General features: G+C 40.5%; 5 protein-coding genes and 1 long non-coding RNA gene across 8 annotated transcripts; 2 read left to right on the top strand and 4 right to left on the bottom strand.

Moving 5' to 3' along the window:
* Positions 1–2254: 2254 nt before the first annotated feature.
* Positions 2255–4664, bottom strand: LOC135439081 (uncharacterized). The gene is made up of 7 exons (XM_064697707.1): positions 4459–4664; positions 3957–3993; positions 3666–3901; positions 3464–3600; positions 3128–3405; positions 2548–3065; positions 2255–2473 (listed from the first exon to the last, which is right to left on the bottom strand). The coding sequence occupies exons 3-7, from the start codon at positions 3801–3803 to the stop codon at positions 2369–2371; spliced, it is 1176 nt and encodes a 391-aa protein (XP_064553777.1). The 5' UTR covers positions 3804–3901; positions 3957–3993; positions 4459–4664; the 3' UTR covers positions 2255–2368.
* A 208-nt stretch (positions 4665–4872) lies between these two features.
* Positions 4873–6044, top strand: ClpP (Caseinolytic protease proteolytic subunit). 2 transcript variants are annotated; one of them, XM_064697323.1, is made up of 3 exons: positions 4873–4891; positions 4998–5129; positions 5207–6044. In XM_064697323.1, the coding sequence occupies exons 2-3, from the start codon at positions 5088–5090 to the stop codon at positions 5927–5929; spliced, it is 765 nt and encodes a 254-aa protein (XP_064553393.1). In that variant the 5' UTR covers positions 4873–4891; positions 4998–5087; the 3' UTR covers positions 5930–6044. The 2 variants fall into 2 exon arrangements, with proteins under 2 accessions (XP_064553393.1, XP_064553392.1); XM_064697322.1 differs by lacking the exon at positions 4873–4891 and having other exon boundaries at positions 4909–5129.
* Cand1 (Cullin-associated and neddylation-dissociated 1) lies at positions 6022–10679 on the bottom strand. The gene is made up of 8 exons (XM_064697321.1): positions 10474–10679; positions 10019–10402; positions 9663–9952; positions 9436–9598; positions 7970–9328; positions 6690–7908; positions 6481–6627; positions 6022–6412 (listed from the first exon to the last, which is right to left on the bottom strand). Exons 1-8 carry the CDS (start codon positions 10516–10518, stop codon positions 6285–6287), a joined length of 3735 nt encoding a protein of 1244 aa, XP_064553391.1. The 5' UTR covers positions 10519–10679; the 3' UTR covers positions 6022–6284.
* Positions 10680–10856: 177 nt separating this feature from the next.
* On the bottom strand, positions 10857–12724 carry Sps2 (Selenophosphate synthetase 2). Of its 2 annotated transcripts, none has more exons than XM_064697848.1 (5): positions 12614–12724; positions 12380–12556; positions 11773–12148; positions 11518–11711; positions 10857–11462 (listed from the first exon to the last, which is right to left on the bottom strand). In XM_064697848.1, the coding sequence occupies exons 2-5, from the start codon at positions 12540–12542 to the stop codon at positions 11080–11082; spliced, it is 1116 nt and encodes a 371-aa protein (XP_064553918.1). In that variant the 5' UTR covers positions 12543–12556; positions 12614–12724; the 3' UTR covers positions 10857–11079. The 2 variants fall into 2 exon arrangements, with proteins under 2 accessions (XP_064553918.1, XP_064553919.1); XM_064697849.1 differs by having other exon boundaries at positions 12610–12624.
* A 102-nt stretch (positions 12725–12826) lies between these two features.
* Frmd5 (FERM domain containing) lies at positions 12827–15620 on the top strand. The gene is made up of 8 exons (XM_064697860.1): positions 12827–13276; positions 13566–13670; positions 13737–13779; positions 13848–14021; positions 14092–14471; positions 14527–14615; positions 14674–14891; positions 14962–15620. Exons 1-8 carry the CDS (start codon positions 13187–13189, stop codon positions 15618–15620), a joined length of 1758 nt encoding a protein of 585 aa, XP_064553930.1. The 5' UTR covers positions 12827–13186.
* Positions 14415–15102, bottom strand: LOC135439196 (uncharacterized). Its single transcript, XR_010437999.1, has 2 exons — positions 14977–15102; positions 14415–14916 (listed from the first exon to the last, which is right to left on the bottom strand). It is a non-coding gene; the product is annotated as an uncharacterized LOC135439196 (long non-coding RNA).
* Positions 15621–15923: the final 303 nt, after the last annotated feature.

Raw genomic sequence — 15923 nt, 5'->3', positions numbered from 1 at the left:
ATGTATGTATGTATGTATGTATGTATGTATGTATGTATGTATGTATGTATGTATGTATGTATGTATGTATGTATGTATGTATGTATGTATGTATGTATGTATGTATGTATGTATGTATGTATGTATGTATGTATGTATGTATGTATGTATGTATGTATGTAAGTATGTATGTATGTATGTATGTATGTATGTATGTATGTATGTATGTATGTATGTATGTATATATATATATATATATATATGTATGTATGTATGTATGTATGTATGTATGCAAGTATGTATGTATGTATGTATGTATGAATGTATGTATATGTGTGTATGTATGTATGTATGTATGTATGTATGTATGTATATATGTATGTGTGTGTGTATGTTTGTATTTTCACATGAATTTTGACCAAGAATTATGTTGCCGTTTTCTGCCAATTTACAACCGTGGTGGGTGGAATTTCCTAAATCCCTGAAACACGATTTATTAAGTTCTTATGTAGAATTTTGAAAATAAGTTTAAAGCATATACATAAGTCAATACTTAAAACTTCACCAAAAAAACCGTAGAATCGCACTTTACACCGAGGAAGCTTTGATATTGTGAATGGGAAACATGTTTCAAATGATCTTTCATATAGATATAGAAATGATAGAAATGAATTTGAGCGCCAAACATCATCCACCAAATGTTTGACCATCAATTCCACCAAAAAGGAATGTAACTTTAGAATAGTGTGAAATCCCCCTCAAATGAATTTGAGCAAAGATTTTTGAAAATGATTTGAGGCTGATCGGATAATAACAAATAAAAGCTAACTACAGCGGAAATTTCAGCTTCCCAGCTCTTACTGTATGGGCTGTGCGTTGATCGCCACTCAGTCAATCAGGAGAAATAGTTTTATAAATAGAGATAAACAATTTGTTGAAATCGAAGAGTAAGATCAAAGCAAAAGAATCGTTCAATTTGCATTATAGCGCATTATAGGTGTTGGAACCAGCAAATGCTAGTTCTAAGTTATCTAAAATTACAAAATTCGCGAATCAAAGACCGTAGTTCGCACAGTGAATCAAACGGCAAGCAAGTTTTATTATGTTTGCAGCCCTGGTAAATATATTAACATATAGTAATAACAACAACACGCTTACCCGTTGTTACGCCATTGTTCTTTATTTCCTTCCTAATTTCGCTTTTACACTCTCTCCCGCTTTCCGTATGTGAATGTAGCTCAAATGCGCGCCATTTTAACTTTTACCAAATGCACGGAACACGTTTGAATTACTGATATAAAACACATTAACAAACAAAACAAAAAAAGCACACACACACAGCAGCTATTTAATTATGATTCGCAAAAAATAAAACACTTTCATACACACTCACGAGAAAGCGACCGAACAACAGGGCAGATTTGGGTAAATTTGCATACACATAGAGCATGCGCCTACGCGAAGCCAGCCTTTGCACTAATACAACCACAAAACTGCGCTCACACAATGCTCGCTCCTTGCACGCGCAAGCAACGGGATCTTTTCTCTATCTCTGAAAATGTATGCAGCTAAAAATGCGCGCCAATTTTTTGCTGGTGAAAAAGCTCTGCACCGAAAACTATATGTATGTAACTTTTACCAAATGCGCGGAAAACGGTTAAATTACTAATATAACACACATTAACAAACAAAACAAAAAAAGCACACACACACGAACGAACTAATCACGTTTAACTGCCGCTAGCTAATTGATTCGCAACAAACAAAAACACTTATACGCACTCACGAAAATAAGACCGATCAACAAGGCAGAAGCGCGCAGACTAAATTTGCAAACACATAGAGCGCGCGCCTACGATAGCCAGCCTTTGCACTAATACAACAACAAATCTGCGCTCACACAATGCTCGCTCCTTGCACTCGCAACTAACGGGATCAAAAGCCGCTGCTCAAGCAGCAACAACAATGCTCGCGCTCTCTTGCTCGCAATCTGTTTTAGCTGCTGCTTTGTAAATGTGAATATGTAACGGGATCAAAAGCAATGCCAAATGCTGCGTCAATGGTAGCCGAATTAATTATTTTCCAACATGTATAATGTCGCCCCCCCCCCCCCCCCCACCATTCACCCACCTAATCTTTGATCCCCATTTTCACCAAGAAGGGATGGAGTTTCCAAAATATATAAATATATAAAAAATTGACTTCTGTTTTAGGATTATTAGAAAAAATCTAATATTTATTTATTATTTTTGTATTGAGCATAAATATAACCGGTCTTAAGCAAAGAATGCTAAATAAATGTAAGGTACATGATAAATGCATATGATATAAATATCTCTATGACTAATTCTAAATGCAGAACTATTTTGTAATTTGGAGCTCGTGACGTTTATTGAACTATCGCTCGGCCAGAATAACCTGTGTTGAACCCGGAGGTGAACTGATGTGTTCTTTGTTTTTTGTCCGTTTGCACGCGTAATGCTATCATACAGCTCTGTGGAGGGGTGAGAGAGAAGGGGAATTATTATAAAGTTATCTAACAACTATGCCAGTTCTAATTGCACTTACAATCGAGCAGCAAAACGTAATCATGAATACAAAAAACGAGCTAATGAGCAGGGCGCCACGGCACTGTTGCGTCAGATCGATTAGGAAGCCCACCTTTTTATCAACCTGGCCCGGCATTATAACGGTGTACTCGATGTTCTCTTTAAATCGCTTGAACTCAGAGACAGAGGAAGTGTTATTCCCACTGGTTGCAGGTCGTTGCATCATTGGAGCTGTTGTTGTTGTTGTGGTTGAAGATTCTATTTGTCGCCGCCTGCGACCATGCCCCGAGGGCTCGTACAAATCCACACAGAAATCAGGTGTACAATCGGACATATCTATGCAGGCCTTGATCTGGGAGTGTATCCACAGTGTGGCCTTCTCCTTCATTGAGCTGAGCAGAAATGCCTCGAAATCGAGGAAAACCTCATTGGGTCTATCCCGATATTTGGCCGGCTGATGTGGTATTATGGTAGCCAATTCCCGATTACGACACCCATTGTGTACCAAAGACACAGCACCAGTTGCAAGCGGATTTTCTATGTAGTAAAGCAAATATTGTTTATTATCATACTTAATTAAAACTCATGTCAGCATTTACCTGGATCAGGCGAGACAGTTACCTCCATCAACTTGACATACTTCCAAACCGACTGGCTGATGCGTGCGCGCAATTGCAGCTTGGTGCCCAGAGGAACCGCCTGGTCCACGGTCTGATCATTATCGGCTAGAAGGGGAGATGGATCATTCGATGAGCTAACTGGATTATTGGTGCCGCTGACACGTGCTATCGGTGGCGCCTCCTTGTAAAGTGCCACTTCGTATTCCAATCTGTTCGGCATCTCCTCAACTATGCCCGAGACACGAGCTCCATGGGGACTGGAAAGAAATATTGTTTTAGTCGTGATATAACTTTAAACTACATATGTATACAGACAATGAACCAGCGAATCCGGCGGCCTTATTTTCTATAACTGTCGGCTCCGGGGGCTTGCACATGATGATTAACTCCTGATCCGACTGCATTACCACGCCAGGGAATTGTGGGAACCAAATGCGCACATGAACAAATCCCTAAGCAATAATATATATATTTGCTTTAGACGAGTGAAACACTCTGAATGGGGAGAACTACATACATTTCTTTTAAGTACGCCACAGCGCGTGAAATCGTTTATTCTCAGATTATATGTGCGTTCATCCATGTCGCTGATGTCCTTCGAGATCAAGCAATGTGGATTTATATCCTTGAGTCCACTTCGATCATCAGCAAACATGGGCACGCCCTTAAAACCAACTGGTCTCTTAAGTGTTGCTGTGATGAGATCTTCAGCCTCTGACCCGGTCGTAGAAAATGTGCATTGAACATCGGCGACTGATAAATTAAGAATTAAGTAGGTGCATTGATTTTTGGTACTATTTCTTCTTACCTTCATAATCTTGCCCAAAACAAAAACAGGGAAGAACCTATTAAAAAAGTGTTGAAATGGTTATTCAAACAAGTAAATACGTTAATGTCGGATGTAACGGTCTGCGGAATACTCTGTTGACTATTTTGACTATATAATGATTTTGCGATTTCTTTGCCAAAGTTTAAAGTCTTTAGCTTCAATAAGAGGCATGCAATATTGCGTTCATTGTATATACCCTCTTTTCACTTTGTAAACAGAGTATAAATATTGACCAAAATACGTTATTGAGCACTGAATTATTTATGCACATTCGTATGTACTTACGAATAGAATATATATTTTAATGCAATGCATTGTTGATATATAGCTTATTTTCAGATATTATTGCATTTATTATTGTGTGCAATGCGCGAAAACTTGACATAAACTAATATTCAAAGCCCGCTTCAAAGCACATCCAATCGGTTTAAAAGCAAATTGCAGAATGAAACTGGAGTAGAAGTTGGGTAGATGCAATTACCTTGATCTTGGCTGCGTGAATTCTAGTTCAATACAATTGCAAAATTTACGTTGATATGTATGTGTGTAACGCCACATGCAGCAGCAATAAAAAACTTAAAGTGTGGCGCGCTTCTGCCAACCCCATATGTGAGTGTACACATTGGCCTATAAGCACACAGTGCTGGCAAAAATATTAGCCCGGCCTTAAAACATTGTCAGCGGTTGGGTTATGGTTGAAAACGAATCACACATAAAAGCAATTTTCATTATTCCTTCAATATATACTCATATTTTTGTAATATGTAAATTATTACAAAATTATTATTATTTATTTAGCCGATGTCAATAATTGATAATAACAGCTGTCAGCTGTTATGAATGTGTTATCGATACTAGCTATCGATTGCGATAGAAGTGAAATTATTTGTGTTGTTATAGATCGCATCACATACGTATGTAATTTTGTTTCGTTTTTTTTTCTGCTTACGAAAGACTTTCAACCAAGCAGACCGTATTGTTTGTAAATTGTTTGTTTGAGCTATGATTTTTACTGCCTAGGGAGCGACACATCTCGGCCTCATAAAAACAGCTGTTTTGCGGACATTTTGCGATTCAGTTTGATAAGAACAAATATCACCAGGGGGCATCATGTTGAAGAACGCCGGCAGTCGATTGTTTCGGGGTTTGCACGTAAGTCTTATGCGCTCCACACCCAATAGCAACTGATATGTGAATAATTTTAATGGACTCGACATTCGACATTTTAGGCGGCATGCAGCACACAAGCGCCCCATGTGAGGGGCATTAATTTAATACCCATGGTGGTAGAGCAAACGGGACGTGGAGAACGCGCCTATGATATATTCTCTCGCCTATTAAAAGAGCGAATCATTTGCCTTATGGGCAACATCACGGACGACATAAGTTCCACGGTGGTTGCCCAGCTATTGTTCCTGCAGTCGGAAAACGTAAATAAGCCCATCCATTTGTATATCAATTCGCCAGGTGGCGTGGTAACGGCTGGTCTTGCTATCTATGATACGATGCAATATGTAAAGCCGCCAATAGCGACGTGGTGCGTTGGCCAAGCGTGCTCGATGGGCTCGCTACTGTTGGCAGCGGGAGCACCTGGTATGCGTTACTCGTTACCAAATGCTCGTATTATGATACACCAACCATCGGGAGGTGCCCAGGGTCAGGCCACAGACATACTTATACACGCGGAGGAAATCATCAAGATAAAGCGTCAGCTTACCAATATATATGTTAAGCATGCAAATAATGACTATGAAGCGATGTGCGCACGTATGGAACGTGACCATTTCATGACCCCGGAAGAGGCCAAGACCCTAGGCATAATTGATCATGTGCTTGAGCATCCACCAGAAACAGTTGCAGACAGTGGACCAACAAGCGACGGCGGCCCAGCAACAGGCAAGGTTATCACGTCTGATGCAACAGAAAAGAAGAGATCCAAACAGTCAAGCTAATTGATTGCATTTGTACGATCAACGAAAAATCTGGCTTTAAAATTATAAAATGTAAAATAGGAATACCATAATTCAAATTTTTTAAATACAAATTCAGTTTTCATGAAAAACTTTATTTAAATGCTAATTCATTTCACACTGCGTCCATGCCAAACATATCTGCCATGTGCCATTGTGCATATATTCGGATTTGTTTGGATGTTTGGCATATAAGCAGTATTACAAATCGATTTTATTGCTTAGTTTAAAAAAACTAATGGCTGTATCAGATAGACGATACGTTTGTGTTCACACATTCTTATTACATTATTATTAATAAAATTAAAATTCAGAGAACAGCGCTATTTAACACAACTTAAGTCTGGTCCATGGCAACTTCTGAATTGCCGATAATGGAATCCTTCTGCACATAATCATAAATTTTACACAGTTCCGGGGTTTCTTTAATTGACTTTAAAAAGTCTAGTAACTGCTGATTTTTATCTGTAAGCAAAATAATTTAATTTTAATCAATATAATTAAAACGTAAGCACAATTTATTAGACACTCACTTGCTTTGGGTATTTGCGAGAGGGCAGATACGGCTCGCAGGGCAGAACGTTTAAGTTCGTCTTGTTTCTCGTACTCCTGCTTAACCGAATTGGCCTTTACCTTGTGGGTGCACGTGTCGCGTAGTTGTTGAACGAATTGATCCAGACCTATTTATAGAAATAAATATGTTAGAAATATAATAATGGGCAAAATGGTATTTAAGACATACGTAGTAAAACCTTATCGGGACACAATACAGCCAGACGTGCTGTCATTAGGTACGTCAGCATTTTAATGTCATAATGATCACATAGGCCAGCCTGAACGTGATCCATAAACTGCATAACGTCCACACGATCCAGCCCCTGCTCAAGTAGTGTATACATGCATTCGAATGCCGCTTTTCGTATATCAAGTCCATCATCGACCGTGTGTTTAAATGGTCCCATTTCAACTTCACGTATAAGCTCACTTTTCACTTTTGTCTCGGAATATAGCCACGGCAAAAGTGTTGGCAGCAAGTCGCGCACCAAACTAGGTTTATTGTGAACAGCCGAATTAAATGCGACCAAAGCAACGCGACGTACTTGCGGCTCCGGATCACGCAGCGCGAATAAAAATTCACCGATGCTTTGTTTCAGCAGCAAATCAATGGGCTGCGGCTGATCGGAGATGGTAAATTTAACCGAGGACACAACAACGGTCCGCATTGTGGCGCTTTCAGAGCGCAGGGCTTGCTGCAATTGGGGCAACAGCTCCTCCGGATTGACGAGCACAAGTTTGCCCAGGCATTCCGCCACCACATTGCGTGATCCTTCCTCCGAGCACTCGCAGTGCTTAAACAGTTGGGCCCATATCGAAGGCACCGATGGCAACAGCTGGGCCAGTCCATTGGGTGTGACAGATAGCGATGAAATAACTTCTTTCAGGGAATGGAGAAGCAAATATTCTCGCTTGGGCTGTGCCTCAATTTCCTTTAAAATGAGCGGCAAATACGTTTGCAAACTGCCCACTGAGACAGCGCCGAGGGCATGCGAGGCCGCTGCCTTCACATCCTCGGACGTGGCACCAAAGCATTCAATGATTGTCTGGGGAAGCACTTGAATAGAGCTTAGATCAAAATGCCTGCCTATTTCGCCAATGGTTAGCAAGCAGAAGATTATCTGCGTATCCTTTTTGCCACGATTCTGCAGCTCCGCCATCAGATGAGCGGCTAATTCGGTCGCCACCTGTGGACACTGCTGGGTCAACGCCGCAATGCATTTGGCCGATGAATGATATGCCTGCTTATGCAACTGCAGCTGTTCGTTTGGATTCCTTGCTGCCGGATCGCTGCCTTTCAAAACTGGCTCCATTAGCTTCGACACCAGAGAGTCGTAGGTCAAACCAGGCAGTTGCGCCTGTACCAGCGCCTGAAATAGGTCCAAGGTGCATTGCAAAGCAGTACCCTGTAAGAGAAATCACTGTTATCTAAATACCAATTAAAATCGAACTTCATTTTGGGCCCACCTGTAACAACGGCGACCGAACCAAAATTAACACAGATGGCAAAAACTTCTCATGTATGCCAACCAATGCCTGGGGCTGACGACGAGCTGTTGTACTTAGTAAGGTCAGCGAGTATTGAGCCACATGAAGATCGGAGTCAGAAATAAGTCCCGGTATTTCGATAATAGCCGACTGCAAAACACTCGGCTCAAAGTTCGAGGAATAGTTGATGACAATCTTGTTGATGAGATCCAAAGAATGCAGCTTCAGAGCTCGATGATTTTTCCGCAAGAATGTGCCCAGAGTGGGCAGAACGTCATGCAATATGGGCGAAAGGTCGATGCGTAAAGGGGATGCTGCAATCATGGTCAGTGCTTTAACGCTACTCAGGCGCGTGACTTCGTTTTTCAAGCGTTCCATAAAGATGGGCAGACAAACGTCCAGTTCGCTCTTGAGCAGATCACCCATATTGGCAATGATTTGACCCATGCAGGCAATGGCGCGTTCTTTCACCTCCTGATCGACATCGGTGACCTTTAGTTTCTGCAAGGTGCACGCATAAACCTGCCCGACAAAGGGCTTCACATCGAAATCTGATTTGACAGCATTAACGCCCAACGGACGCACCACCTTCACGAGTTGCTGCAGCACCAACAATGCCTCGGTGGCAATCTTGTAAAACGGATCAAACACCGATGTCACCACCAGCGGCACCAAAAGCGGTATATGCGGGTGGAAAACATGTGGCTGATGACCCTGAAGCAATGAGCAAAGAAACCCGAGTGACTCAATTTTCATGTTGCTCGTCGAACTCTTGTCGTTCAGCGAATAGCTTATGCCGGGCACAATGCTTTCCAAATGTGGGCCCAGGGCGCCGGGTAGAGAATTCAAAAGTTCGCGTAGCAAAAGGAAACAATCCTGGCGCGTCTTCATCGATTTTTCACGCATCAGCGGCTGTATAGCTTTAATAATCTGCGGCAGCTGTTCGATTAGCAAAAGGGTTGGTCCAGATATTTGATCCATGGAATCGGGATCATGTGCAATATCATCTGCCGGACGTGTGTTCTTCAGCAGTGCAACATATGCATGGAAAATGTCCGATTTAACATTCTCCTCGCGCTCCTTAAAGCGTGCTATCAATGCTGGACTCAGCGTACGATAGAATTCTTCAATTAATTCCTGACGAGTGGCAATTAATACCTCCAGGCATTTGGCAGCAGCACGTCGAACTTTCCAGCTCATATCGTCATCGTCACTATACTCTTCGCTGTCCACATATTCATCCTCCTCGGTGTCCATGGCGACGCCTGTATCGCCATCATCGGCCTCATAATTGTAGTTTGGATCATAAGTTACGTACTTGAGGCATAGTTCGAGTATCTAATTACAATAGCATTTGTTGGTTAAGGATAGAAGTTTAAGATTAACAGACAATTTAAACAACTTGGTAGCCATCAATTTGAGTAGTGTGTTATAGCCTTACATACCATAGGAATGTGTGGATGGATAGCGTCTGGGCAACGCAACACAAATGCCTCACAGGCCTGCAGGCAGAATTCACGCAGCTCATCATCATCGCGCTGGCTATATTGTTTGAGCAGCAGCATTGAGCGATCAATGTGATTGCAGAGGCGATGTCCAGCTTGACGACTAGTTAAACAGAAAATGAAAATATTGAAGACATTGCGCTAAAATCTATGCATAAATCAAGTACCAGATAGACGCTAAGCATTGAATATAGGTACGCACAGCACCAGGATTTTGCGGGTTTTCCAGTCCCTCGAGTAGGTGGTCAACGACGCCATTGTAGGCATTGCTATTCGCTTGTATCAGAAGTACAGAGAGCGCTACAATCGTACGCTTGCGTACAGCCTGGCGAGGCGATGCCAACTGCGGCATCAGAGCCTTCAATATGGTGCTATGAAACGGCACCAGAAACTCGCCAAAGCGCGAAAGCAGATCCGACAGTATGTCCAGGGATTCCAATTTAACTGAAACGTCCTCCTACAAGTATTAATTACATATCACTTTAGATCGCTTGCTTTAAGTGTTGGGTTGTTTAGCTTGCACCTTTTCAATGGCAATGCTCAGTTTGCCAGTTATACGCTGGCAGACATTGGGCGCCAACGAGTTGGAAGATTGGGGCAGCTCGGCAATTACGGTCTTTAGGCCGATGCTTGAGATGTCACGCAGCTGCTCGACATTCGACATCATGTTGCCACATAGCGAGTCCACAATTGTCTCCACTTGATTCTCCTTCACTTTATTGACTAACGGGCCCAAGCACTTCACAGCCAAATTCTGCACTTCACCGTTTTTGTCCTCAAGTAATTTAAGGACCATGCGAACCACCTTTTTCTCAGACTCATCGTCCAGTATAATGCTGTCCTTTTGCAGTTCAGTCATTAAATCATTTGTGGCCATGAATCGAAAGTCCTTGTCCGTGGATGTCATCTAAATAAAAATAAATAATTAAATTTATAATTCTACCTTACCTTACAATTTTGTGCCCATTCTATACATACTTTTTCCAGCAAATTTGCGATTTGATGATATTGATGCGACGCCATGATCTATATATTTGGTTCAACGGTATGTATATAAATATATATGAAATTATGTACACGGTAGCCGATTATAAATTTTTGTGACCGCCTCACAAATTCTTTTTGTCTTAGACAAAAAAAAGGTCTACTCAATTTTTTTTTTCCGGCACAAAAATTTGCGTGTTGGAACTGGAAAATGCATAAGTAAAATGATAATATCGATATGAGACAATTCTATCGTGTGCGATAGAATTATGTGCTATCGGCCATCTCGATATATATTCGATAGCCATGGTCATCGAAACTAAATACTAACAGACCTGTTTTCTAACATTAACTCTGGTAAACGTGAGCAATCGCGATTTTAAAAATGGTAGCGCGGCACCGCAAACTTTATTGCAACATAGTAGTACAGATATAAATAAACTTTCGTTAATTCATAGTTTTAAGGAATCAAACTGAATATCAAACATTTTATATTTACACATAAAACATTTCATAATATTTCCCAGCCAGAAGCCTTTATGAAATAATAATCATCAGTTGAATAGTCAGTTCGCTTCATTAAAACTAAATTAACATTTTTTAAAAAGAAACCTCGATATACTCAACATTTTCTGCCAATGCTACTGCAGATTTATCGGCTTCCTCAACTTCACCAATAACAAAAGCCTTCTGTGCTCCATTCGTAAGTTTCTCAAACTCCTCGCAAAACTGTTCAGCTGCATTTGTTGTCAGGCAAATGAGAAGTCCGCCAGATGTCTCAACGGATTTACCTGCAGTTAACTTTGTGCTTTGTCCGACTAATTCGCCAAATTTAAGAACACTTTTAATGATGGGCAATTTGTTAATTTTAAACAAAAGCGACTGCTTCTGAAATTCAACAAGGTTCTTGGCATGGCCCAGCAAACCAAAGCCAGTGACATCAGTTGCAGCATGCGCCTCGTATTTGTGCATAAGAAGTGCGGCTAAAAAATTAATACAATTAAATAATTTTATCACAATAAATTATGTGCACCATACCATTTCGGTTAAGATAAGTCATTGATTTTATTGCTATTTGAAATGTTTCCAATATATCGTCGTCCGTAAAAGCAGCTAGCAGCGTTTCATATTTATCATTTTTCTCCTTCTGCCAAATGTGTGCAGCTGTTGCCAGCTGTGTTCCAAGCGGTTTTGTTAGCACCAATACATCTCCAGCCTTGCCATTTGAAGGTCTGGAAATATTTAAGAATCCGTTAAATGTGTATTACATACTCTTGAAAAATTACAGCTTACAATATGATGTCTTGTTTTCGACAGAGGGATGTAGCTATGCCTCCTACAATGCACCAGGGATTAATGATAACATTTTTGACCGTAACATTGCCATAACATCCGCTTCCACTTGATGCCCTTTGGAAGCCTTTCATTATTAATGGAACCACAATATCTCGCTGCTTCTCTGTCAGGTTTGAGGGTGCACTAATGAGCATTTCGATTTTGTCAATGTCCGTTATTCCGACAGCGTATATGTCACTTAATACATTGGCCAAAGCAATACGACCCATTGCTTCGGGGTCGTCAACCAGAGGATAAAAGAAATCAACGGTCTGTACTAGCGAATATTCCTTGTGCCGTGCTAAGGGTATAACCGCGCAATCCATTCCAGATCCTATATTGAAAAAAGATTTTATTTTAATATTTAAGAATATTTATGTGCCGAGCTCTAGGTGTATTTGGACTGCAAAGGTCATCTTTATACTAATCTCTTGTTTGCATGTTTATATTTTTTAATCCCAAGAAAATTTTGATAAGCATCAGATAAATATAAAATGGTTATCTAGCTATTTTCAGTAAGCGGTATATATTTTTTTTTATTTATTTTAATGAATAGTAAGCTTACCAATATAGTCGTCATCGTGTTGAGGCGCATTGCTAACTATTTCTGTTCCCCTGAGATATTGTTTAAGCTTCTCTTCGGGGACTTTGCAACCTCATCCTCGCAGGGTGGAAAACATGGTTAGTCGAAAGTCGGCCTCTAGACCGTGATCTTCGGGTTGAAACATCGTGAAAGCACCCGCTAAAAATATAGCACATAAAATAAATATATTTATTATTACTATTTTCTTTTACACACAGCTGTTCAGTTGCGTGGGAAATATTTAATCGAACTATTCTCACGAAGCGAACTAGTTCCTGCAACTTTAATTTCAAATAGATGCCGATAAGTTTCACGATAATATAATATCGATTACTCGAATTAACCGTTGTTTTAGTTGAAATGACAAAATGCTCAGAATTTCAAGACTTATTTGACATTAAAGGGTAATCTCATATTATTATAGCAACATTTATATGTTTTTATTTATAACCATTTACACAAATCCCATATACTCCTACGCCAAATCAAAAGTATCACGCATTTGTCCATTTTTTGCGCTTTTATCTTGTTTATTTTCTCAAGCGAAAAAAACCACCCAAAACACCCTTAACAGGAAAAAGCGAAGGGCGATAAAGGACACTGACATTGTCGGCAAACAAAGTTTAAAAAGCGTTCAGAATTAAATATTTTTCATGCACAACTTTTAAAACAATGAAAATAAGCACGTCCATAAAACTAATATAAAATATTTTTTATACACAATTGTTGGTCCTTAGCGTTTCTTTTTTAACATTGACAAAAGTCGATAAAATTTGAACCAAAAATAAAATGTTTAAAAGTAAAAACGAATGTAATATTGTGTATAAGTGCACTGTTCGGCTACTTGACGATTCTGACGTCTTAGAGTGTGAATTTCAGGTGGGTTTTAAATGAACATAAATACCTGCTCATGTGATATTCAGCTGAATATTCGGCATTTCACATAGGAAAAAAAAAACAAGTCTTGCCGCACCGATGTTTGTTGTAAATATTGCATGTGTGTGTGTGTACGTGTGTGTGTTTGTGTGCGTGTTTGTGGATATGAGAATAAGGTGGAGTTCGTAAGGGCGTAACTTTCTTATAGCTATAACAAACGCCAAACCCATTTCGAGCCCCAAAAAACTTAATGGCCTTTTTATAAATTTAATCAAAATATTTCTTATTCTAGCCATTCCATAAAGGCATTTATCTAGTCGACCATATATGTAGGCAATTAGATATTAAGGAAAAGGACTATTTTGGCTTACGTTATGTAGACACAGGAAAACAACGGGTAAATATAACACTATTACGATTTTAAAAGACAACCTAAGTTAAATGTTTGTTTTTTACTTTATAGCACTGGCTTGACTTGGCCAAATCCATATTGAAGCAATGTAAAGGTAAATATTTAAGCACTTTGGAAATTACATTTGGCAAACCAAACAGAAAATCAACTTTTTCCTCCCAGATATAGATCCTGTTCTGTTTTCATTACGGGTGAAATTCTATCCAGCGGATCCATTTCGCCTTACTGGCAATGGCCGTATCATGCTCTTCCAGCAGATGAAGAGAGATCTTCGTCACGGCCGGCTATACTGTTCCTTGGGCGAGGCAGCCGCTCTTGGGGCATTAATTGTGCAAGGTAAGGCTTCACTTTATATGTAAATGGGCAGTTCTCTTTCTATTGCTAATAAATATGCTATATTTTTTAGAGGAGCTTGGGGACTATGACGAAATGATGCACATTGGCGACTATGTGTCATCGCTGGATTTGGCTCTGCGCCAAACCGAGAACCTGGAAAAGAAGATAATTGATCTGCATAAAAAGCGAAAGCCTGGTCAGGATCCCTCGGTGGCGATGGATGAGTTTATGGGCATTGCCCGAGGTCTAGAGACTTACGGCATTGATCCCCATCCCGTCAAGGATCATCGCGGCTCTCTGCTGTACGTTGGTATCAATCATGCTGGCATCAGCACCTACGTAGCCGGCAAGCGTTCCCAGCACTTTCGATGGAATGAAGTGCACAAGATTAACTTTGAGGGCAAAATGTTTATTGCACATTTGAGCTTCACGGATGCCAGCCGAGAGCCCGTAAGTAGTTGCGTATAAATTGCAGCAAGGATCTTCTCTAAAATGTTATTTGCAGAAAAAGCACACAATTGGCTTTAAGTGCCCCTCGGGACCCGCTTGCCGTTATCTGTGGAGGTGTGCGATCGAGCAAATGCTGTTCTTCACGTAAAGTATATTTAGATATATCCTCGATCTTTTATTTATCTGCATTCGTTTTCCACAGTTTACCAAATAGCCAGCACGCGGCTGTTGTCTCTGGCGGTGGCTTCTTCTCCTGGGGCACAAAGTTCCGTTATACCGGTAGAACTGAACGCGAGATTTTGACTGAAAGCATTAACGCATTACGCGAGCAAAAAATGACCAATTCGACTTCAAGCAAACGCAAGGCAAGCAGTGTTCCAGCCACGCCCTCCAGTCCACAGGGCGACTTGGCACAAATACGTGAGCAATATTAAAACATTTATAACTATATTTAAACTATATTAATTGCAAATTCGATATGATTTGCCAGGCTACAGCAGCTTACCGCGTTCAACAATGTCCGAGCCGTTGGGCTGTTCTATGGCACCGAGTATTCTCATCTATGGCGGCCATGGCCAGGACGTTGGCGTCAACGGCAGCCTGCAAATGCCCATCCTAGAGCCCGTTTGCGAGGAGGCGCGTCTGCGCTCCTCAAATATAGATAGACTAAATCATATGGGAACAGAACTATCCGGCTATGCATTCCGTGACTCCATCGAGCATTCCTCAACGGAAAGCGGACTCACGGCCAGCGGCTATGATGTGGCTGGCAAACCGCGTGGCAATCAGAACGACTCCAAGCAGCACCTTTATTATTCATCCAAGCAGTACTATGCACTGCCCAATCCCGCCTTAAATTCAAGCTCTTCCGTCGGCATCTCCAGTGGGAAACATATAGGCAAATTTTCGCGCACACACTCAAATTCCAATAGTGGCAAGAGTTTGCGTAAATTCCATTTGTTACACGCTTTTATACCATCCGTAATATTCGTTGTCATCGCAATGGCCGGCACTGCAGTCTTCATTATGGAATCGGAGCTGGAAATATTTGAACGCGTTCGCAACTCTCCCGAAATGCTTAGTTTGCGTTATCAGTATTATCAGCCGCTAAAAGAATTTGTTATGGAAAAACTAGGCCGGAAAATTTAATATTATTCAATTCAAAAGACTTCATATACGGATATGTGAGTTATAGTCACTTTAAGTTTTTTAAAAATGTTATTATTGGAATAACTCTGGCAAATAAATGTAAAAACAATTTGATTCCAAACGATTCTAGAGATATTCCCAAACCAATCATTGCAAGATTATTTTCTTCAATTATTTCGATTCTCGAGTAAATGTTGTCCAATCTGGAAGATAGATTCCCCCTGAAGCTCGGGTAGGGTATGGAATTAAATTAAATAATTAGAGATGGCATCATAATTAACGTATATAAAAAATGGTTTGTAT

Source organism: Drosophila montana, unplaced genomic scaffold (assembly GCF_035044405.1).
Source record: "Drosophila montana isolate Dmon_TW-CO22-7 unplaced genomic scaffold, ASM3504440v1 contig_402_1, whole genome shotgun sequence".
Lineage (NCBI taxonomy): Eukaryota > Metazoa > Arthropoda > Insecta > Diptera > Drosophilidae > Drosophila > Drosophila montana.
Note: the sequence above shows the minus strand (reverse complement) of the source record. Positions and strands in the feature narration are given on the sequence as shown.